At 53.2% G+C, this 21,143-nt stretch overlaps 6 protein-coding genes across 6 annotated transcripts; 1 reads left to right on the top strand and 5 right to left on the bottom strand.

Moving 5' to 3' along the window:
* Positions 1-321: 321 nt before the first annotated feature.
* On the bottom strand, positions 322-3,884 carry JN550_003708 (uncharacterized protein; the record flags this gene model as incomplete). Its single annotated transcript, XM_049315142.1, has 6 exons — positions 322-1,527; positions 1,580-2,013; positions 2,073-2,616; positions 2,672-2,814; positions 2,871-3,608; positions 3,686-3,884. 6 exons carry the CDS (start codon positions 3,882-3,884, stop codon positions 322-324), a joined length of 3,264 nt encoding a protein of 1,087 aa, XP_049174278.1.
* Positions 3,885-6,227: 2,343 nt separating this feature from the next.
* Positions 6,228-7,018, bottom strand: JN550_003709 (uncharacterized protein; the record flags this gene model as incomplete). The annotated part of the gene is made up of 3 exons (XM_049315143.1): positions 6,228-6,321; positions 6,393-6,901; positions 6,992-7,018. 3 exons carry the CDS (start codon positions 7,016-7,018, stop codon positions 6,228-6,230), a joined length of 630 nt encoding a protein of 209 aa, XP_049174279.1.
* A 778-nt stretch (positions 7,019-7,796) lies between these two features.
* Positions 7,797-9,761, top strand: JN550_003710 (uncharacterized protein; the record flags this gene model as incomplete). The annotated part of the gene is made up of 3 exons (XM_049315144.1): positions 7,797-7,939; positions 8,059-9,541; positions 9,606-9,761. The coding sequence occupies 3 exons, from the start codon at positions 7,797-7,799 to the stop codon at positions 9,759-9,761; spliced, it is 1,782 nt and encodes a 593-aa protein (XP_049174280.1).
* Positions 9,762-11,546: 1,785 nt separating this feature from the next.
* Positions 11,547-12,712, bottom strand: JN550_003711 (uncharacterized protein; the record flags this gene model as incomplete). The annotated part of the gene is made up of 2 exons (XM_049315145.1): positions 11,547-12,439; positions 12,544-12,712. The coding sequence occupies 2 exons, from the start codon at positions 12,710-12,712 to the stop codon at positions 11,547-11,549; spliced, it is 1,062 nt and encodes a 353-aa protein (XP_049174281.1).
* A 2,775-nt stretch (positions 12,713-15,487) lies between these two features.
* Positions 15,488-16,153, bottom strand: JN550_003712 (uncharacterized protein; the record flags this gene model as incomplete). The annotated part of the gene is made up of 1 exon (XM_049315147.1): positions 15,488-16,153. One exon carries the CDS (start codon positions 16,151-16,153, stop codon positions 15,488-15,490), a length of 666 nt encoding a protein of 221 aa, XP_049174282.1.
* A 1,129-nt stretch (positions 16,154-17,282) lies between these two features.
* JN550_003713 (uncharacterized protein) lies at positions 17,283-19,391 on the bottom strand (the record flags this gene model as incomplete). Its single annotated transcript, XM_049315148.1, has 3 exons — positions 17,283-18,133; positions 18,191-19,054; positions 19,376-19,391. 3 exons carry the CDS (start codon positions 19,389-19,391, stop codon positions 17,283-17,285), a joined length of 1,731 nt encoding a protein of 576 aa, XP_049174283.1.
* Between the last annotated feature and the right edge of the window lie 1,752 nt (positions 19,392-21,143).

Consider the following 21,143-nt stretch of genomic DNA (forward strand, 5'->3'; position numbering starts at 1 on the left):
TCAACAGAAACAGCGCAACTGTGACTTGTTCTCTTCACACATAGCCAATTTCTCTTTTTATTACACTTTACCCTACCTGCCTTGCTACCCAGGAAACAGTCTATTTTTGACAACAAATCGCTGGCCCAATGCAACGCTTGAAGAAGATTTACGCTTGCTTCATGGCTTTTGGATATCAATGATGGCCCCCCGAACGCCGACATGCTTGCAAATGATGGTGATACCTGAATATAACCAGCTGGGAAGAGTATTTGCACTCGCTCCTCGTAATACATCCAATCTACTCTTGATCGCCTATAGGCGCGATGCCGCTGATTGCTCTCAATTGGCGTTTGCCAGGGTGTAGTTGGTCATCGCATTCATGCGCTCCGTGGTGAGCTTGAGTGAGATGCTCAGCAGTTCCTGGTAGACATCGTTCTCCTCCCTGCGTAGCCTTTCCCAGCTTTCCGTATCCATGACCCACGCTACGCAATCTTTCACCGCAAGAACGGTTGCCGTGCGGTCGGTCTGTGAGAAGAACGGCAACTCACCACAGGTGGTGCCCTGGACGATGGGCTCGGATAGCTTTCCCTGCGGAGTCTCGTAGTCGGCGCGTAATTCACCTGCCTCAAGAAGGTAGAAACCGTTTGCGTGTTCTCCCCTGTGATACAGCACCGAGCCGGCCTTGTATTCTCTCCGTACGAAGTAAGGCTTTGCGCGGTACCAGAAATCCTCATTCTTGTCACTGAGGTCGTGGAAAATCTGGAGCATGAGTCGAAGGGGCTCGCTAATAGTGCGCCAACGTGAAGCGCGTTTGACCTCGTGCTCGGTGAGTACGTTCTTTGCCACCTCATGTCGGTAGTCTCTCCTCGGAGACTGGGAGAGAAACTGGTTCGGATCGAGAGGCTGCACGGGCTTCTGTGGGGTCGGCACTTCGAGCGTGCTTGGTGGCATTGATCGAGTGACTCGCAACGCCTCCTGCTGAGTATAGAATGTTTTCAACTGCTCGTTCTCGCAGCTCTCCAGCGCTGAATTGAGATCAGGCATGAACATGACCTCAATCCCGTCATCGCCAAGACCCACGGCTCGAAGATCCCGTCCGATTCTGCTTTCAGCGTCCTTCCCACTGATGAGAAGGATGATGCCCTTCTTATGCAACAGTCTGCTGATTGTCATGAAGCCCTCGGCAGCCGAGTAGTCGATGCCGGTTACTTGCCAAAGGTCGATAATCAAGTACTTGATGGGATGCTCAGCGAAAACGTCATCCGCAATGAGACTTCGGATCTTTTCTTGGACTCCGACGATCGTCCCAAAGAAGAGATTGCCCACCAGCTTGATGATATAAGTCTGGCGGCCAACATCTTGCAGGTAATGGTGTTGCGAGGGGTTCCTCCTAACCATGGAGCCGACCTGGTCGCCTGTGTAGCAAGCGCGGATCGCAGAAACACTAGATTGGTGCACTACAACAGAGACGAAGGCAAGAATCATGCCGAGAAAAATGCCTGCCACAAAATCATACATGCCCATTGTCAGGACGATAGCGATGATCTGGAATAAAATTAGCCCGCAGCAATACACAACACGGATATAAACAACTCACCGTAAGGTATTCAAGCACTTTGAGCTTGCGTCTCGGAGCCACGAGGGCATCCGAAAGAAGCTCAAATCCGAGTACGAAGATCAATGTGCCAACCATCATGACCGGGATGAATCCAATCATTTTGGGGCCCAAGACCAGAGTCACTGCCGTCAGCGCAGCAAGCATCAGACCAGCGAGGCGGCTGTTACCACCAGACCGGATGAAAAACAATGTGTTTGCGTAGACCAAGTAATTCTGGATACTTCCTGCACATCCAGAAAGGAAGTTGGAGTACCCATGCAGCTTCAGCTCGCGGTTGAGATCCGCATTGTCTTCTCCGGTGGACTGGGCCAGCGCAGGCACGTTGATGGGCACATGGAGCAGGCTGAAGAATGTCAGGGCGAACATGGCGCCAAGTGTCTCAAAGATGGCACCCCAATGTACAAGATGAAATTCTGATCCTGGAGTTAGCGAATATTCTTGAAGATCCAGGCGCTGAGCAATGGAAACTCACTATACAAAGTCCAGAACCTGTACCAGGGCTCGTTGTCCTCTGGGGCTTCGAAGATCCACCCATGCTCCCTCAGGTTCTCGGGGACAAGCTCGTCAATAGAGAAGACAAAGAAGTAGAATATGAAGGGTATCATGAGAATATAGATGGACAAGAAATACTGAGAAGTGATCTTCTTCTGCAGAGCAAAAAGGAGGACGGCTAAGGCGAGCGGGATGATCCAGAGTGGTAGTGTATCCGGTTGTCCCAGCCTCTGGACGGTGTCCAGGTCATATCGGAACTCCTCGATGCGAGCAGATACTTCAAAGCCAGTCTGGATGAGGAACCAACCCACACCACCAATGCAGCCAATGAGGATGTGGCGTGGAATGAAGCCAACAATGTAGCCCAGCTTGAATTTCCCCATCAGCCAGAAGATTATACCGGTCAACATCGAGCTCAGGGCGTATGATGTTATCGTGGTAGCAATGACAGCGTCGGGCTGATCCTCGCCAACAATGGCTGTAATCGTTGCAGCCATACTATGGAAGAACGGCACGACCTCAATCTGTAACAAGTCAGTTGGTGACATAGATCTCTGTATATCACTCAAGTGGGCTTACGAGTTCTGAGCCGACACCACCTCGGAATATGCTGCCTAGAGAGAAAGTAATCTGCGATACAATTGTGCTGACGTAGAAGATGGATATACCCGACGGTCCTAGACTGGCAAAGATCGGGTTTCCTAGAGGAAACAGAATCATACCTACACAAGTGTATCAGTAAGATGCAGAGTAGAATGAGTGTTGTCGGTTCACCTACCATAGGATAGAGCGTCCAAGATATTGAGTAGCAAACCCACGACGACTGATGGCAAACAGCTTAGCGGTTCCATCACGACGTTCTGCCATATTGCCTGCTTGTCCCAAGTCTTTGGGTTTACCATGGTCGACGCAACCCTGACTCTGTCCCGGGCGATATCCTTGATACTGCCATATTTGTGGTAGCGTGACGGCGGGCGGGTCTTCTGGCTTTCGACATCACTCAAGTCGCCATCAGTAAGGTCTGGGCTGTCCGGGGGCCGCGAATAGCTTGAGCTGGTCCTGATGAGTAGTGGCGTGCTCTCCCCCATCCCATTGGCCCTGTGACTTCCAGGAGCTATCGGATCGTCCTTCTGCAGATGTTGGCCTGGCTGCCTTCCAGATTGGCCTCTGTCCTTGCTCGGGGAAGTATCATCAGTTGTCGATGTGTTGTCGTCCTTCGGTGGGGAGTGCCTGAGCATGCTTGACAGTATAGACGGCCCCTCATCAGGAATATCCTCAATGGCGCTCTCCGGCGAGCCAGGCTCCGAGACCTCTGCTATACTCTCGTCGTTCGAGTTCCCTATGTTTGCAGCCGCATGTTGGGACAAGGAGTTGTATTCGCGGTATGAGGCATCGGACGGCCTTCGTCTCAGAAAGGAAGCGCTCCGTTTATCCTTCTTATCGGACAGGACATACGAGGCAAGCTCGGCGGTGTCTTCGCGGACGCTGCGGGCAAAGCTCGCGCTATCGACGGGAGCTGGAACGACTGTTAGTGGGCAATGGCATCGGCTGCGTGGTTGGGCGGGCACTTGCATAGGTGGTCCCTTGCGGAACCGGGGATGAAGGACCTTGTTGGCTCCCGGTGGCCCGCCGAGCTGACGGAAGATGATAACAGTCTGGCGTCAGGATTCGCAAGCCTCGAGACCTGGCCCGGGCTGGCTGCTGCGCCTGGGATGTCCTGCGAGGCCGAGCGGGAGGCCGCGGAGGGAGACCTCTTCCTCCATGAGGAGAATCCGAAGGGAGTCGCGGACATGGCGACACGATGGAACTCAACGCGAGCGCAAGCTCAGGTCTGTCGAGTCTCTGCGCATCAAGGACAGCTAGGTGTAAAAGTCTGGTCTGGCTACCTGGCGTAGGCCAGAAACTCTAAGTGAGGGACGACACCGGAGCCAGAAGGCAAGGCATAGAAGCAGAGCGTAACTATAGGAGCCTAAGCATGGAGAGAGCTTCGCGTTGGGTGAAACGTAAACTTGGCGATACAGAAGAACGAAGCTCAGTGTTTGGCAGAGCCAGGCCGTCTAGCTACCGCAGTGGGGGAGATTATTAACGAGACCGAGAAACCTTGTTCATGGTCGACTTTCTAGGCCCGGAGCAGTTGGGAAGCTCTCGTCTTAGTACCCGTCTGGTGGCCCAAACAAATTTGCATGTGGTGGCCCCGCGCGCTGCTCGCAAGTGGAACATATCCAGGGACGAGGCCAGGCCGGAAGCGACTGATGGGCGACAAAAATTCATCACGATGGGGCAGGGATTCAGCAGCGTTCGGCGCCGATGACGACCCCCCGGTCTAGCCCTGTAGCCAATCCTGTAAGGGAAGGGATACCCGGCCGAGTGCCGCAGCTGAACGGCAGTGGATGCGGTTGTCAGCACGCTCTCTCGATCAAAGTTTGCTCTCTGCATACCACGTCTCTCTATGCCAGGTTTAGAGAGGTGCTGTTCTACCTGTCTCACAGTATAATACCTCGCACACTCCGAACCTCAGTCCCGAATCGCTCTGTCTAGTGCGGGGTCGCTGTGTTCCAACGTTGCTGGTGCTGGCGGCTGGCCAAGGTTTGCTGCGATCTTCCAGGTTCCAGGTAGGGCTGCGTAACCGGACGCAGAGAAATGGCGTTCGCTCTCATGGCAACGTCAGTCTGCAAGGCGAAATGCCGGGAGGCTTGGGAGGCCCTTCCGGTCTAGGTCGCTAGGGACATCACTAGCTGCAGTGCGACGCGAGCAACAAGGCGGCCGTGCCACGATGGAAATCCCCTCAAGAACGCGTGCCTCCTTGTGTGACATATCACACCTGGCCTGAGGGTGTGTTGATACAGGAGCATAAACCCCCAAACGCGGCTCAAAGAATACATGCCACCGATCTGCAAATAGAGGTCCAGAGCGTCCCTCGTGCTTGGAAATTGTGGATGCCGGCTGCATGATGCAATCCCTGCTGCAGGTTGCGACGCACGGCTGGATTGCGGGGGTTAGTTGGAGACGGTGCGAGCTGCTGGTTGGAAACTTTTAGTTCTTCTGTGTCTCCCGGCTCATTCTCTGTTTCTCCGGTCCATCGTCCGCGGAGAACTGTGCAAGACCATATTGCCGCTGACGCTCGAAGGTGCTCGAGGCACCTCTGGCTGCGCTATTCGCTGCCATTGTCGCTCTGGAGCATCTGTGTGATGAGGGACGGTTGCCTCCGGGTCACAACCGAGTATAGCCGTATAGCAGGGGTAGAAAGTGGACGTTGAAAGAATAGGTACTCCAATCGCCAATCGCCAAGCCGAAACCCCACTGATGCATGGCAGCTCCTGGGGACTTGCTCGATCCTAGTTTCGTTTTACGTACGGACAACGGTTAGGATTCGTCCGTCTATAAGGATCGATGCCAAGAACCCATCGGGACGGCCCTTTGAAGACTATAATGCTTCACCATGCAAGTATCAAAAGTTTTCCACGTCAGATGGCACGCTTTTGATATTGATCTCTGTATGTACATTGAAGACCGTTGGACCCCCACAGAGGGGGAGGATGCAATATACTGTGATACTGTGCACGACCTGGGGTGTGTATCCGTGCAGATGGTGTAAGACAAATGGATCTGCATCACATCTACACGTTGCAATCCGAAGCCCTCGCCGTATTCGCTTGAACAATACCCAATCCTGGGAATAAATTTCTGCGGACATAGCGAATAGCCGATGCAGACAGGTGTTCCATTTCCTGTAGGCATTGAGATCTGGTTCAAGCTCAGCTTCTAGTGAGTGAGTTTGCAAGCTGGAGTTAGCTGACAGGCCGGCTGAACTCATATCTAACGACGACGAACTGGTGGTAAGACGCCTGCTACCTGTCGTCCTAGTAGTTGTTGATGCTTGCAGACTGGCGGCCAGGTCACGCTATATGGTGTGAGAAAGTCGCGATATCGGATCACATCGGCGCCAAAAATACGTCCAACCCCTTGGCTGTGTGGTGAGATACTCGCATGGCCCAGAGCATGGCACCCCACGGCGAGCCGTGCGAGCCGTTGGAGCACCGCGCGTATATGCTGCAGGCTCTTCCGCATAGCCGACATGAGCTCAAGCCACTACGACCGCAGCCAGCGATGAGCATCCGCAAAAGAGTACGGGGAATCAGCCAAGCTTCTGCAGGTAGCCTTGTGCTATCAGACGCTCAACATCGCCCTGCCGAACAAAAAATTGGCTGTTCTTTGTCAACGTGATAGCGCTGTCGCAGTGCATTAGTAGGTGAATGCAGATATAAACAGGGATGAATAGATGGGATATCGCCTGACTCACCCATATTCGGTCTGGATCTCGCCGGCGTCTTTCAGGACGCGCACGTCAATGAAGAGATCCCTCGGCGGCTCCAGGCTGCCGGTCAAGTCTATGTCGGTCCATTGGCCCTTGTAGGCTGCCAGAAGATCGCTGTACTGGCGAACGTAATCCTCCTCCTGCGGGCTCAAGCTGCTGGAGCCGGCGTCGGCAGCACCTTGGTTCCCGGACACCTGCTGGCCGGGGAGGTCCACGACGTCTTCTCCTTTCCAGACCAGTTCCTCGAGCTTGTCGGTCCGGGTGCGGTGGTAGGCGAGCAGGCACCGCTTGTTGCGCCGCATGGAGAGATGGTTGACCAGCATGGTGCATGATTTGGCCTCGTCGGCATGAGGCTCGAAACTGCCCTGGAAGGATTCCAGGATGCTGGCCAGGTCCTTGTCGAGGTCGCGCACCTCGCGCGTCACGGCGCGGACGAGTTCGGTCTGGTACGGTGGCAGATATGCCAGATTCTGGGCCCGTTTCGCATGATGAACCTGGCGGGCACGGGTGAGTATACTCTTTGCGCGACTACATATTCCAGCTGGTGCTGGATTTCACCGAGGAGAGGGCCGGCCGTTGCTTACGAGCTTGTTACCTAGATCTCCGTACATCTGACCGAAGGCGTCTACAATTGGGCTTGAGCTGGCGGGTGGCTAGGGAGGCTTTGGTCTTGTCGGTGCGGAGGAAGCGTGGCGGTGGACGGTGACGGGTACGTATGGGCTGGGCCAGCTGAATACCTACAGGTAGGTATGGGTATGGGTATGGGTATGGGTGGACGCGTTTAATGGGCGGTAACCTGGAGACCAGACGCGACGACGTGCTAGAGCTGGGCGCTGGGTTGCCAAGGAGGGGCAGCAGTTCAGGGCCCTGCAGCGGACGACGGTGGCCGGCCCGGGGACGGGTGTCAGCGCCAACCCTGAAATAGCTGGAGGCCGGCAGCGGCCCGGGCACCGCCTGTGTTGGATCCTTCAGAGCCACTTTCTGCGCGTAGATTTTCCCTTTTCCAGCCCAACGGGTAGCGGAACAGCAGGGTGGGTCCGCCAGGAGCCACTGAGAAGCTGCCCCGCGCTGTGATCCCTGCCGCCCGAGCAAAATTGCAAATCCAATCCTCGCCGAACAGCTCCGTACCCCGCCAACTAATAGGGAGAAAAAAAAAAGACATCATAAGTTTTAGTGAGGGGTGGGAAACCCGATCGAGGTGATAAGTGTGGACAGACGAAGCGAAGCAAAATCAACCACCTCCTGTCTCCTGTGGCTCACTCTTGATCGATCCGACCCGATTGATCGATTGATTGATTGATTGCTTGCTCGCTCGCTCGCCTACCCCGAGCACCTCTTCCAACCCCTCAAAAGACCTCACAGGGCTTCAGTCACCCCCCCGCTCCCGAGATGGCTCAGAGAATCGCAATCGTCTCCGTCTTCGACAAGACCGGCCTGCTCGACCTGGCCAAGGGTCTCGTCCAGCAGAATGTCCGCATCCTGGCTTCGGGAGGCACGGCCAAGATGATTAGGGAGTCTGGCTTTCCTGTCGAGTAAGGATTCATGTCTTGTCTTGCACCGCCCTCGAGGCCTCCGTTTTGGTTGTTCTCTGCTCATCCGCCCACCACGCGAGATGCACCGAATACTTACAAACTTTTTTTGAAAATTGCAGGGACATCTCAGCCATCACCAAGGCTCCCGAGATGCTCGCTGGCCGCGTCAAGACCCTGCACCCTGCTGTCCACGCCGGCATCCTGGCCCGCAACCTCGCCTCGGACGAGAAGGACCTCGCCGAGCAGCATATTGACAAGGTCGACTACGTCGTCTGCAACCTGTACCCCTTCAAGGAGACCATTGCCAAGCCCAACGTCACCGTCCCCGAGGCCGTCGAGGAGATTGACATTGGCGGTGTCACCCTGATCCGCGCCGCCGCCAAGAACCACTCCCGCGTTACCATCCTCAGCGACCCCAACGACTACGCCGAGTTCCTCAAGGAGCTTGAGGCCGGCGAGATCAAGGAGGCCAGCCGCAACCGGTACGCCCTCAAGGCCTTCGAGCACACGGCCGACTACGACGATAACATCTCGGCTTTCTTCCGTGCCCGCTACGCTGCCGATGGCCAGCAGTACGCCACCCTGCGCTACGGCGCCAACCCCCACCAGAAGCCCGCCGCTGCCTTCATGAAGTCGTCCACCAAGCTTCCCTTCAAGGCCCTCAACGGCTCGCCGGGCTACATCAACCTGCTGGACGCCCTGAACAGCTGGCCCTTGGTCAAGGAGCTCAAGGCCGCCCTTGGCAAGCCTGCCGCCGCCAGCTTCAAGCACGTCTCTCCCGCCGGTGCTGCCATCGGCGTGCCCTTGAGCCCCGAGGAGCGCAAGGTGTACTTTGTCGACGACATCCAGGGCATCGAGACCTCGGGTCTTGCCCAGGCGTATGCCAGGGCTCGTGGCGCCGACCGCATGAGCAGCTTCGGCGACATCATCGCCCTCAGCGACGTTGTGGATGTGCCCACTGCCAGCATCATCTCCAAGGAGGTCTCGGACGGTGTGATTGCGCCTGGCTACGAGGATGCCGCACTCGAGATCCTCAAGAAGAAGAAGGGTGGCAAGTACCTCGTGCTCCAGATCGACCCCGAGTACACCCCGGAGCCCACCGAGACCAGGACCGTCTACGGTGTGACTCTGCAGCAGCACCGTAACGACGTCGAGATCTCCCCCAGGTCCTTCAGCCGCACTGTCACGCCCAAGGACTTTACCTTGCCGGAGGGTGCCGCTCGCGATTTGACCGTCGCTACTATTGCCCTGAAGTACACCCAGAGCAACTCCGTCTGCTATGCCAAGGACGGTCAAGTCATTGGACTTGGTGCCGGTCAGCAATCGCGCATCCACTGCACTCGTCTTGCCGGCGACAAGGCCGACAACTGGTGGTTCCGATTCCACCCCAGAGTGCTCGGCATCAAGTGGAAGAAGGGCACCAAGCGGCCCGACAAGAGCAACGCCATTGATCTGTTGGTCAGCGGCGAGCTCCCCAAGTCTGGTCCCGAGCGGGAGCAGTTCGAGGCTGTCTTTGAGGAGGTGCCCGCCGCCTTCACCGAGGCCGAGCGCGAGGACTGGTCCAGCAAGCTGGGCGACGTCGCCGTCTCCAGTGACGCCTTTGTAAGTTTGCTTCCTCCGTTTTGTGGTTGTTGTTGTTGTCGTCACGTTGGCTGACCAGTCCCAGTTCCCCTTCATCGACAACGTGTACCGCGCACACCGGTCAGGCGTCAAGTACATTGCGGCCCCTGGCGGCAGCCAGAACGATACCGCAGTCTACGAGACAGCCGAGAAGCTCGGCATTGTCTTTGTCGAGCAGAACGTCCGACTTTTCCACCACTAAATGCGGACCTCGGAATAGGATGCGTGGTGAAGGATTGCGTTGCAACCGGAGACTGAAAACGACAAAAAGTCAAAAGTTTAGAAAGATACCCGAGTGACGGAAGGACGGTGTCTTATGGGAATGGGAAAACTTTACGAATACTGAACGATGTACGATACCGTTAGCTTCTCAACTGAAGATGGGCCAAGAGAAGTCTCAACACTTCAGCCTGTGTCTTTTTGCAATCTGTGATACTTCCGTCCTCAACCGCGTAAAGACTGAGATGTCCATGTGCAGTCACTGAAACGGAGTTCCAATGTTGCGCGGAACAACAAAATGGAACCTGCTCGACTGAACCGCCAGAGCCTTATATACGGGAGAAGCAAGCTATAGTGTATGTGACCCGTAAAGTAGTTGGATACTGTTCATAGGAACAGCACAATCCTAACCAGTCCCAGTCCCAGTCCCAGTCCCAGTCCCAACCAAGCCTCGTCTCTCCCTCCCCGTTCCCCGTTCCCAGGAAAGCGAGACAAAGAACCAAAAAGAGAAGATCGATATACCTCGGTGCTCCGAGGTGCATCGGGAATTGAGCCCGATGCGGGGGTCGAACCCGCAGCCTTGAGATTAAGAGTCTCACGCTCTACCGATTGAGCTAACCAGGCCGATTGGTGATAGGATCCAACCGGGCAGGACAGATGGTTCTGCTGCTGTTGGGACGACGAGAGGCTGTGTGAGGCTATATTGGCGATATGGGCTGTGGGGTGGGCCCGGCGATGCCCTTGGGTCGTCGACGAGGGCTTGGGGGTGGCCCGGGTGGCTACCGCTAGCAGAATTTGGCCGAGGGTTAGGACAAAGGGGAGAATGAGGCAGATCGCGGTTAGTGAACACTGCCCTTGAAGGGGTGGTTGTGCTACCTTGCTTGCACCCGACTCGGTGATGACGCTCAGGGCACTATAGGACCTCGACGGAGATGAGTATAGTGGGCTACCCCATGGACAAGTGTGATACGATACAGCTGCCTTCTAGTTACCTGTGGTGACCCACATATCTGCCGTGTAAGTCCAATATTTATATCATTACCGTACTCGGAGCTGTGCCGCCAGCGGAGATGGTCGACGTCGTACTAGCTATGGACTCGTCTATACTGGTGATGATGGTGCCCGGTGCTTATGAATGGAGCAGTAGTAGCAGTAATCGTCACAGTGCCCGCAGCAGTAGCACTTCTTGCATTGGGCGAACTCGTGTATACTTAAACCCAAGCTGACTCTGTCGCGATTTGTCATTTCGCTTCTCCCCTTTTTATGTACTAGCCTCAAGCTTCCCCACGTAGACCTGGCAGGATTATAGCCACCTCCTCGAAGAGTGTTGCTTCTGAGACGTAGTATGCCTACAGGGCCCCTCGCCGACATCATTATGTCACGGTGAACTGAATCGCTGGTCGTCGGCAAGTTTAGGGGATATTCGCATCTGACACAATGCTCAGACGAGCTGAACTGTGAATTGGTAGTCTTCAACGCTTGGGCTCTCGCTTCTATTATTTGGTTGGTGTCATGTAGCGTATACCTAAGATAATCTAATTTGCATACCCCTGTGGCAGGTCACTGTCAGTCCTGGCATCTTCCCAACAGTCTAGCATTATGATTGTCAAACTATCTACGAAGATATTTCGACACGGACTTGGTGTCAACGGATATTGCAGAAAACCTTGTTCTTTTTGATGTCTTTCTACTAATCACCAAAGATCTATTCGGAGTTCGGATGTTTCGGGAAACACTCATGCGCTTCCACTCTCTGACACACACAGCCTTAGCCGTGCCACTCCCTTCTGAGTCTGACAGGGCTAGGGCTTGGAGTTGTGACAGTCGATACTATCCAAGTCGGGGTGTCCATCTGTAATGTTGACCACCCTAAATCGGGGACTAACCACACTGGAGTATCTACGGCTGAAGTGGACCATGAAGATGGTACTGTCGTTGCTGCCACGTCTCTTCGAACCTTGCTCGCGGTGGCAGTCGGGGTTCCCACATGGTAGGCTGACGAGCCCCCGCCCGTCGCAAGTTGTGTTGATGTACTTGTTTTCAAAGTCGACCGGGGATAACTCACCCCCGGCCCTGGTGGGCTGCCCACATATGAACTAGGCCGTGGTCCAATAGGATAGCCCAATGTTGGCTCGACGGACGCCGCGGAAGTTGGTTCCACGGTTTGGGTAGTACTGCTTGGCGCTTCGGACGGAACAGGTGAAGTGAATGGCGGTGGGGGGCTTCCGTAGCTATTTGAGTATTCGATATTATCCAGGAATGTAGAACCAACTCCAGCTGCTGCATAGTCGGTTTCAAAATGGAGTGTGTCTATGCCAATGAATTGGCGCTCCAAATCAGCTCTCGCCATCTTCTGGACTGCCCCGGGAGAATCCGGAACAAACTTGAATGAATTCCTCGTAGCTTCCCTATCCCTATAGTATCCAATAGCCGTGACATTGCAGCCGACGGCAACAGAAGCTATGGCATCAGGTGGGCCCAAGACGCATCCAAAGTAGAAGGAGCTAAGAATGAAGCTTGTGTAAACCGAAGTAGGATATCGAAGAGTCAGCTGTGGGAGGCCATCCACGGCTGTAGTTGAATCATATGCGCCAACGTTGGGTGAACTTTGAGGATTGACCCCGGAGAGAAGAATTCCGCCTTGACCGGGGCGAACGACCTCTGGGTGACTTCACGTCAGTTAATGTGGAAAGGAATGCAAGGCAAAAATTGGCGTCCCAAGTCGAACTTGAACCATAAATTAAGCCTGGAGACTAGAAACTTACTAACGCCTCGATAATCTAGCCCCTGATAAAGCCCAATCGATTGCGAGGCTGTATTGTTACTTGGAGCTAGTTCATCGAATGTTGCCCAGAACCCTACGCTGATAGCCTGGACTTCTGATGAAGCAAGAGCCACGAGGGCAAAGTACAATAAGTTATTAGTGCACAGCATGGTGATAATAGTATTGACTTATACGATTTTGAGGAGTGACAGCTAGTTAGAAAGAGTCGTGATGTATGAGCAAACGGATTCTATCTGCGAATGAGATAGATGTCAGCGGGCTTTATAGACGACGAGCTCTCCCAAAGACATGGCCTGGAACTCTTATGACCGCACTGATTTGGACATCCTTCGTACTAATAGGACACCGAATGCTGCACAGGGTATACTGGAAAGGCACTTTTTCAAAGAGTCTCACAGAAACAGGACGATCATTACTGCCCATCACTGTACAAGGCTGAGACTTTGGTGCCATTTCGAAATAATAACCTGCGCCTATGGTCTGGGGGTCTGCCTTGCCGTGGGCAGACACCTTACGTTGCACGAATTTATCTAGGTGTCACACGTCTGTGGCGTCTACTGGAAGTCTCAGAGGCTCAACTCTGCCTACGAGTTAGAATATTCTGTGGCGCTTTGGCTTGGCCAATGATAGCAGAAAAGGCGGCCAGCTGCAGTCTGTGGTCCGCTACCCCGCGGGCGAGGATCGTCAGGGGGTTTCTTCAGTTTTATTGGGGTTGCATATAACACTACCAAGTCATTTGCGAACTGGGAATATAAAATTCACGTATGGTTAGACACTCAGGCTTGATAATGGAGACTACTTCTGGGTCTACCACGAGAGTAGTGACATGACCCTCCGTCGGTGGCTAAAATGGATAACGCTGATTGGCAAGGCAAGTTCCGCAAAGCCACAAAACCCAACGATGCACGCAGGCCGATCTTGGCCTCGCCTCTCGTGGGCTAGCGAGACATGATCACCCATGCTGTATGAAGCTGACACCAGTGCCTGCACCAAAGGCATCGTTGGGAGAATAGGGGTCCAGGGGTCCAAGGCTATGTCACCAGTTGACCAGCTCCTAAACCGTGGAAGAACCCGTTGTCTTACAAGATTTGCGTTCCTTGCCTCCCTTTCCTCCATCCGGAGTTGCATGTTCCCGGTTCTACTCTGGCGTCTCAAGCGCCATCCCCTCCATAATCGCGATCACAACTTTGTAGCCAAACTTACCGTCACTGGTATTGTCAGACTACACAGTGACCGCGGACAAATAGGGCTGGAAGGCTTACAGTTCACGCTTGTTATCTTCTGAGCCCTCGGCTCTCCATGCGCCCGCGCGTTAGATAATATTTCGAGCCGAGAAAAAGGGATTGATGCAGAAGTCATTTTCCCCAGAGTAGACAGACGTACTAATGCTGAAGATTTTCTCTTTCCCGTACGCCATGAGCAGTGACATATCCTTTCCGATATGTGAAGTACCGGAACCAGCGACTTTTTTCGTCACAAAATAGATCACATTAAGTAGTAAGAATGGATATAAGAGGGGCACACAAAGATTTACCGTTGATGCGGGTCTTGGATTGGTCTCAGCGGAACAGCTTCACTGTCTCACTGAATGGGGTTGACGTCACATGGCACAAACGAGACGAGTGAATGATGTTCCGAATACCCGGTGCATGGTTGATTCGGACAAATTGCATGAACATACTACAAGATCGACGTTGTTGCCATCAAACAAAATCTCTCGGTAATTAGACGACGACTTTAAGTAATAAGCAACTGAACGTCCAACACAAGTACTGGTGTACAGGAGTATTCCACTTCAGGTGCTGAACGGTCTCTCTGCTTGCCGGTCTCCACTCCCACACATGTATTTCTCTTCTAACACTAGAACCAGCAGTCCAGTTCAGAAGTCTTACGTCCTTTGCTCGGCTCGTCCCACTTTCCAACATTACAGGGTGCCCTGCCAGTTTTGCTGTATTGCATCTAACCAGGGTTTCCGGTTCCCGAAGCGTGATCCTTGTACTGGAAATAAGCCTATAAAAATGAGGAGAGGAAAGAGTCGAAAGTCGTTCCTTTCTATTTATCGATGATTTTGATTTTTCCGTGTAAACTTAGGAGGTTTCTCCCACCTCCAACAAAGAATGTGGACTTGAAAGGCTGAGGCAGACCTGGAATGTCGAGAGAGTGTATCTTCGTAAAGACTTCCTCACCGCCATAGCAAATTTTCATTTTCCCGTCGAAGATCTGAACGTCGCCCATTGGGAAGGTTGCGCGGTCTCGGAAAGTTAATTTTTTCGGAGCTAAGGTGCACTCTACAGGTTCCTCCATTGAACTCTTGTTAACTTCGTGAGATCCTGCATTAGAGGTGCTACAAGCCTAGAACCAACGGAGGCAAGGGTAAGAGTGAGAGATATAGTGGAAGGCAGGTTTAAAGATTTTGAATCAGGATTTGAAGACTATTGAGAGGATTTCGTTTCTGTTTCTGCGAATACTGTCGTAGTAGCTATCAAAGGTTGCTGGAGAGGATAGCTGATGAGGCTTATTAATTTAGTTTTATTTTAAAAAATTAAAATAAAACTAAATTAATCCTAAAGGGTTTAATTACAAAAGAAATTAGTGCTATCAAGATTTTAAAAAATAATGTTCTATAGCGTTGAAAGATAATAGCCTTGTATTTCTGTCACAAGAGGGCCGAAGGTCAGGTACAATTGGTGTATTCAACTGTATGATGTGGTAGATTACAAGACTGAGTCTTGCCCCTGCTCCCATAGGGCAGCAGACTGGAGAATAAGCTTGTAGCGTAGGTGGTACGGGGCCGGAAGGTCTATGAGACCCTACCAACACAATTGAACCCAGCTGCCGTGACAACTTCCTTCCACAAAGATATTATAAAACAAAACCTAAACCCAATCCATATTCTACTATCACCGTTCTATGAAGTGCCACAGTTACATGGCGAAGATAAGACCAACTGCTCCCAAGACAAGTGCCGACATGTCAGGGAGGTCGCGGCCGATGGCACCGCCCTTGGCCGGGGTGGAGGTGTCCGAGGGAGTCGAGGCCGTTGCAGTTGTGGCGGTAGTTGCGAGCGTGGTGCCAGCATTGCCATTGCCATTACCGCCAGAACCGCTGCCCGTGGATCCGGTACCAGTGCCAGTCGCCGCGGGACGGTCAGTGGCGTCGGGATTGGCGAAAGGGGTGGTGGTGGGAGCTGGTAAAGTTATCCCAGCGCTGGTGGTTGTCCCACCGATGGAGGTCGTCGAGCTAGTCAACTTGCAGACAATGCTGCCAACCTGAACGACATTGGTGGACAATCGCGATGGAGTGCCGAAAGTGAAGGGCTTGCCACCCGAGCCGGTGCCGTCTGTACCCTGGTACGGCGTGCAGGTAACGCTTTGCACGGGGACACCGTCGGCCGCCGTCAGGTACAGCGTCCCAACCTGGGACAAAGCCTTCTGGTTGGTGTAGACAGTGTCAATAGGCACGGTGATGCTCACATTCCCGAAACCACCGCCAGCTACGCCCTTCGTCTCGACAAAGATGGTGGCGCTAGGGGCAGCGTATGCCGTACTGGCAATGGCGGCAGCTGTGGCGACAATGGCAGAGGCACGCATGATGAGGAAGTAGGTACTCTGTATGAGCGAATGTGTCAAGGAGATGGAAGGAAAAAAGAAACTAGAAGAGATCTATAAGACTTAAAATGGGTTGGATGCTGATGAGGATGATGAGAGTAAGTTAAGAGATTCACCTGGAGAGGGCAGCGTCTTATATCTGTTTCCGTTTGATCACGTATACTATACACATCCAACATCAGCCTGGTACATACGAATCAGGTAGTTAAGCACCAGTGTATACGGGGCCAAATGGGCTATACGGTGAGACGCAGCCGCCAGCTGAAGAACATACGGGCCGCATGTTGCTGAGGCGCAATTCTGACTACTGCGTCGGTCGGCTGTGGATGCTAATCCCGGGCCGCTGGCGTCCAGGGTCCACCCGCGATTCGTCCTAGAGTTGCGGCACTGCTGAATGGCGACCGGCTAGCACCAGGATCTAATTTACAAAGCACTTTTGTGGCTGTTTCGCTGGCTGTCGTTGGCATGGAGCTGCCTAAGACTGGAGCTTTGGGGAGTCGGGAAAATGGAAACCTCCATGCCTACGCTACGTCCAAAAATGAGGCACGGTTATGTAACCTCACCTTGCGAAAATCGCGTTACAGCTTCCACCGCGTGCATTGCGAGCAATTAAAGCCTGATGAAAAGATTCGATGCAGAGAACGATCCTTCCATGTTTGGTTCACCTTTGAGCCTTTTTTTTAAAAGGAATTTGTTAACGTTGTCTCTCGGGGTATGCGGATAAAACTAATCTTATTTAAGTGTACAGGCTTGTCAAAGATTCCACCGCCGAACATAGGCCTTGAAAATGACCATAGAGGTACTGAGTAAAGCACCTCCTTTCCAGTTTTTTTTTTTTTTTTTTTTTTTTTGGGCAGCCTCATCCAACAGCAGCTTCTGTTTGATCTATGCATTTTTTCGGCTTTGTTACACTAAAATGTTTTCTTTTCACTTCGATGCATTTTTGACGAATTTGCATACTATTTTTCTGTAAAGTATTTGATATTTATCCTGAATTGGCATTAGGTAGGTTGTGCCTAATCGCTAATAACCACATAGATAGTATATGCCCATCATTAGAAAGAGTGGAGGCACAAAACTGTAACATATACATGCTCGTTCGTGTATTTGATCACGCCCCAAGTATCGCGTCCGCAATCTTCTCAGCCAACATATACACCGTGCCCTGCGGATTCGCCGGCACGGCAAACGGGATCACACTCGCATCTACTACACGCAGACCCTGTACGCCAAACACCCTCGCCTGCGAATCCACCACGGCCATGGCATCGCTACCGTCGCTATGCCCCATCTTGCACGTGCCACTCGCATGCCAAACCGTCGTGGCCGTCTGCCGAACATAGTCCAGAAGCTGCTCATCCGTCGCGGCATGCACACCAGGTGCGATCTCGGGCCCGACCTGGATAGAGGCAGTCGACGGATCAGCCCAGGCCTCGCGACAGCGCTTAAGTGCCGCCACGGCGACCTCACCATCGCCCGGGTCCGAGAGCCAGCCCAGGTCGATGACGGGGGGTTCCTTGACGCTGGGGGAGGTGATGGTGACGTTGCCGCGGGACAGCGGCGCCAACAGTGTTGCAGTAAAGGCGCCGATGGTTGGGGGATCTACTAAGCCGGACGGGATACCGAACGGGACGTATTGTATTTCGGGCCAGTCTGGGGGGAAATCTGCGAGCTTGTCTATCGTGGACTGGGAAAAGTTGGAGCGTAGAGAGGTGGGGATCTTCTCGAAGGAGGAATAACCGCCTGCTGCACTGAAAGGCCCGGCCTGGTCGTCGAGGTATTGGCGTAGGATGTCTTGTCGTACGGCTGGATCGGGGGAGCTGACAAAGGTGGTGCTGGCTGAGGTATTAACCCCCTGTTGTACGTTGAGGGCGAGTTGTTCCCAGAGATTCTGTCCGACACCCGGAAGATCCTTGATTACGGGGATGCCGAGAGACTGAAGGGTGCTCATGGGGCCAATACCTATATCGAGGCTGCGTCAGTGCGAATACTGAAGGAGTCAAGTGACAAATGTCTTACCCGAGATCATCAAAAGCTGGGGAGAGTGGATGCTGCCGGCCGACAGAATAACCTCTTTGGTTGCATTCAATGTGTATTCAAGCCCTTGCGTGTCGACTACCACGCCCATGGCCTTCCCATCTTGGAACAGTATCTTGGTCGCTTGTGTATGCGGATACACCATTAACTCAGTCTCCTCGATGGCCTCAAGCAGGTAACTCGCAGCCGACGAACAACGAGTCGCATGGCGCGGGTCAATAGTTGACGAAACGAAATCACCCAGACCGTTTAGTAAACCAGCGTTCAGGCCTGTTGGGCCCAGCGGCATTCCAATGCCCTGCAGTGCTTTTGCGAGCCACGCTATAGTCGGGTCGACCCAATTAGCAAAAGACACCTGCAGAGGTCCACCACCAACACCGCACGTATCCGGGTCCCAGTACGGCGTCGCGTTGGCCGCGTTCCGCTTCTCCAGATCGGGCGGCGTAAACTGACAGCTCTTCCGAAAGAACGGCAGCACATTATCCCAGCGATAGCTCTCATCGCCGACCAATTCAGCCCACCAGTCGTAGGTTCCCTTAGACCCGCGCAGATACGCCAGCGTATTGAGCGCAGAGCTGCCGCCGAGCGTTTTGCCTCGAGCGTAGTGAATCTTGCGCCCGCCGGCTCCCGGTTGCGGGACGGAGACCAAGCTCCAATCCACCAGAGGCTGGCGTAAATACGTCGCCGCGTCTGAAGACAGTAGCGGCATAGTCAGCGCGTAATAGGGCACTACGCTCTGGTTGCCGTTGTCCGTCTCATAAACTCCGCCGGCCTCGACCACGGCGACGGAGAAGTTGGGGGCTAGACGCGCCGCTATGGCGAGTCCTGCCGTGCCGCCTCCGATCACTAAAGAGGGTCAGCATTCTCGTGTATGTGTTGAAGGGACAATTGGTGACTTGCCTACATAATCATAGGTCGCATTGGTTCCTGGCACAGCGAAGGCGCTAGAAGGAAGTCTGCGGGTCTCCACTGAGCTGGCCGCGAGCGCCACGATACATAGCAATTGAAACAACATTCTTGCCGGCTGCTATCAAGACTGAAGGGTTGTAGATCAGGGTCTCGGGTACGTATATGTAAACGTTGTTGTGTGAGCAGCCACCTACGTCATATACCACCCTTGGGCACAGTCGTGACAGACGCTTACCAGGTTTAGAATCCTCTAATTACAAATAAACCCTGCCATCTTGCATTTCAATTCATTGCATGCAGATTACATGGTGCTGTGGCATTCGGCTTACGATAGGTGCATGGAACTATGTAACTTTGATTTTAAACCATTTTCGACGTCTTCCTCGACGATCGTTAAATTATTCCACCTAATTAATTCCACCTCCCAGCTTAACTGGTCGTAGACTGGATTCGAGTGAGCTTCTTGAACACCGCAAATGGTCATTGGCAGGATGATCGAACTGACCAACTGATTGAGGCCGTGTGCTAGCTTTGGGGGACAGTTCAAGGCGCAGTGTATGGAGGGATTATGCAACCATTGGACGTGGGATAGCTTTCCGAGAGGTCGTACTTCGGACCTAAGGCAGCATACTAGGAGACCAGACAAGAAGCAGAACTCTAACATGCCGTCCCTGGGTGCGAGAGGAAGACGAAGCCAGCTTAGCTTTCCAATGTCGGAGGCATAGACTAAGATGAACATTCTGTATAACACTGGTGGACCTGACTTACGACGGTGTAGCGCACGATATTCCGCCGGCTCATCGTGTCCACTTGTTGAACGTTTTATGCACAACTCTGACAGAAGAAACCCCGGGTGACCTCATGATCCGTCTGCAAAAGGGTGCTTGGCCCAGTGCCGTCAGTCATTATGCGTTAGGTTGCTGAGAAGGTGCTGTGGCTAAGGGCCAGAGACAGCGAAGCCTGCTTGCAAGGCAGACCTACGGGTCTTACCACTGTTAATAGGCACTTGGGAGCACTGCATGTGTACGTCAATTGGATGCAGGATGGGTTGGGTTGGGACAGGGCGATTGCCGCAACTCCAAAACGAATCTGCTCTTGCTTGTACGCCAGACTTCTGGCATTTCTTTGAACCTTCTTTTAAGCTCGCCTCGTTCCGCAAAGTCTGCCTTTCCCGATTGGACATCCTCAGATTCAGAGGCCTGCTCTTTGAGATGTTCTTCGCTCATTCGAGGCCCCATGGATGGCGTAAGGATGGTAGGGATGTCAGATACAAGGCAGTTATCGACAGCTAGGTTTTAATATATAAAGTTGTTAATGAAATCTAGAGCGTAACGTTAGTTGTAGGCTTATTACGATGCGCTGAAGCAATACCTGATCGTGCCATTGCCATGTCAATCACTCTTTCGGTGCCGAATCCGCTGATATTGGTTTTCGCTGCAACACTAAGAGCTTTCTCAACTGTATTTTGAGTAAGTCAACGCGACCAGCCTCGCGTCTAATTGCTTTCGAGGAGAGAGTTGCGTGGAATTCCGCGTTTGAGGGTAGACCGTATGCAAACTCATGTGGCCGTAGAATCTCTTGTAGCTTCGCTTTCAAGATTTTGCGCCTTGCCAGGAAAAATCATCCACGTAAAATAGTAAGACAGTATTGATAGTGTGCGCATCCGCCCCAATGACGTGCGGGGAGAGCTGCCTTGCCACTACTATAGGTGCCCCTAGCACCTTGAACCTCTGGACTACACAACTGGGTTACGCAGTGCGCGAGGGTGAGCCCAATACTTGCCTTACCTACTGCAGTCAACAGAACTTGCACAGTCTGGCGGCCCAGTCAATCACAATGATTGTGCGTCCGTTGGCGGTTAGGTATGTATTTGCCCAGGCGTGCTATAGAAGCATGGAGGAACAAGTAGGCGATGCCTTTTGGCCCACTCCAGAAGTATTCGAACTCTGTCTCGTAGGTCTCTTGTTCAGGGAACTTAGCCACAATGTTTGCCAGTGCTTCCTTCGACAGTCCGTCTTTGTCTGAG

The sequence above is a fragment of the Neoarthrinium moseri genome, assembly GCF_022829205.1.
Source record: "Neoarthrinium moseri strain CBS 164.80 chromosome Unknown scaffold9_Wmoseri_CBS_16480, whole genome shotgun sequence".
Lineage (NCBI taxonomy): Eukaryota > Fungi > Ascomycota > Sordariomycetes > Amphisphaeriales > Apiosporaceae > Neoarthrinium > Neoarthrinium moseri.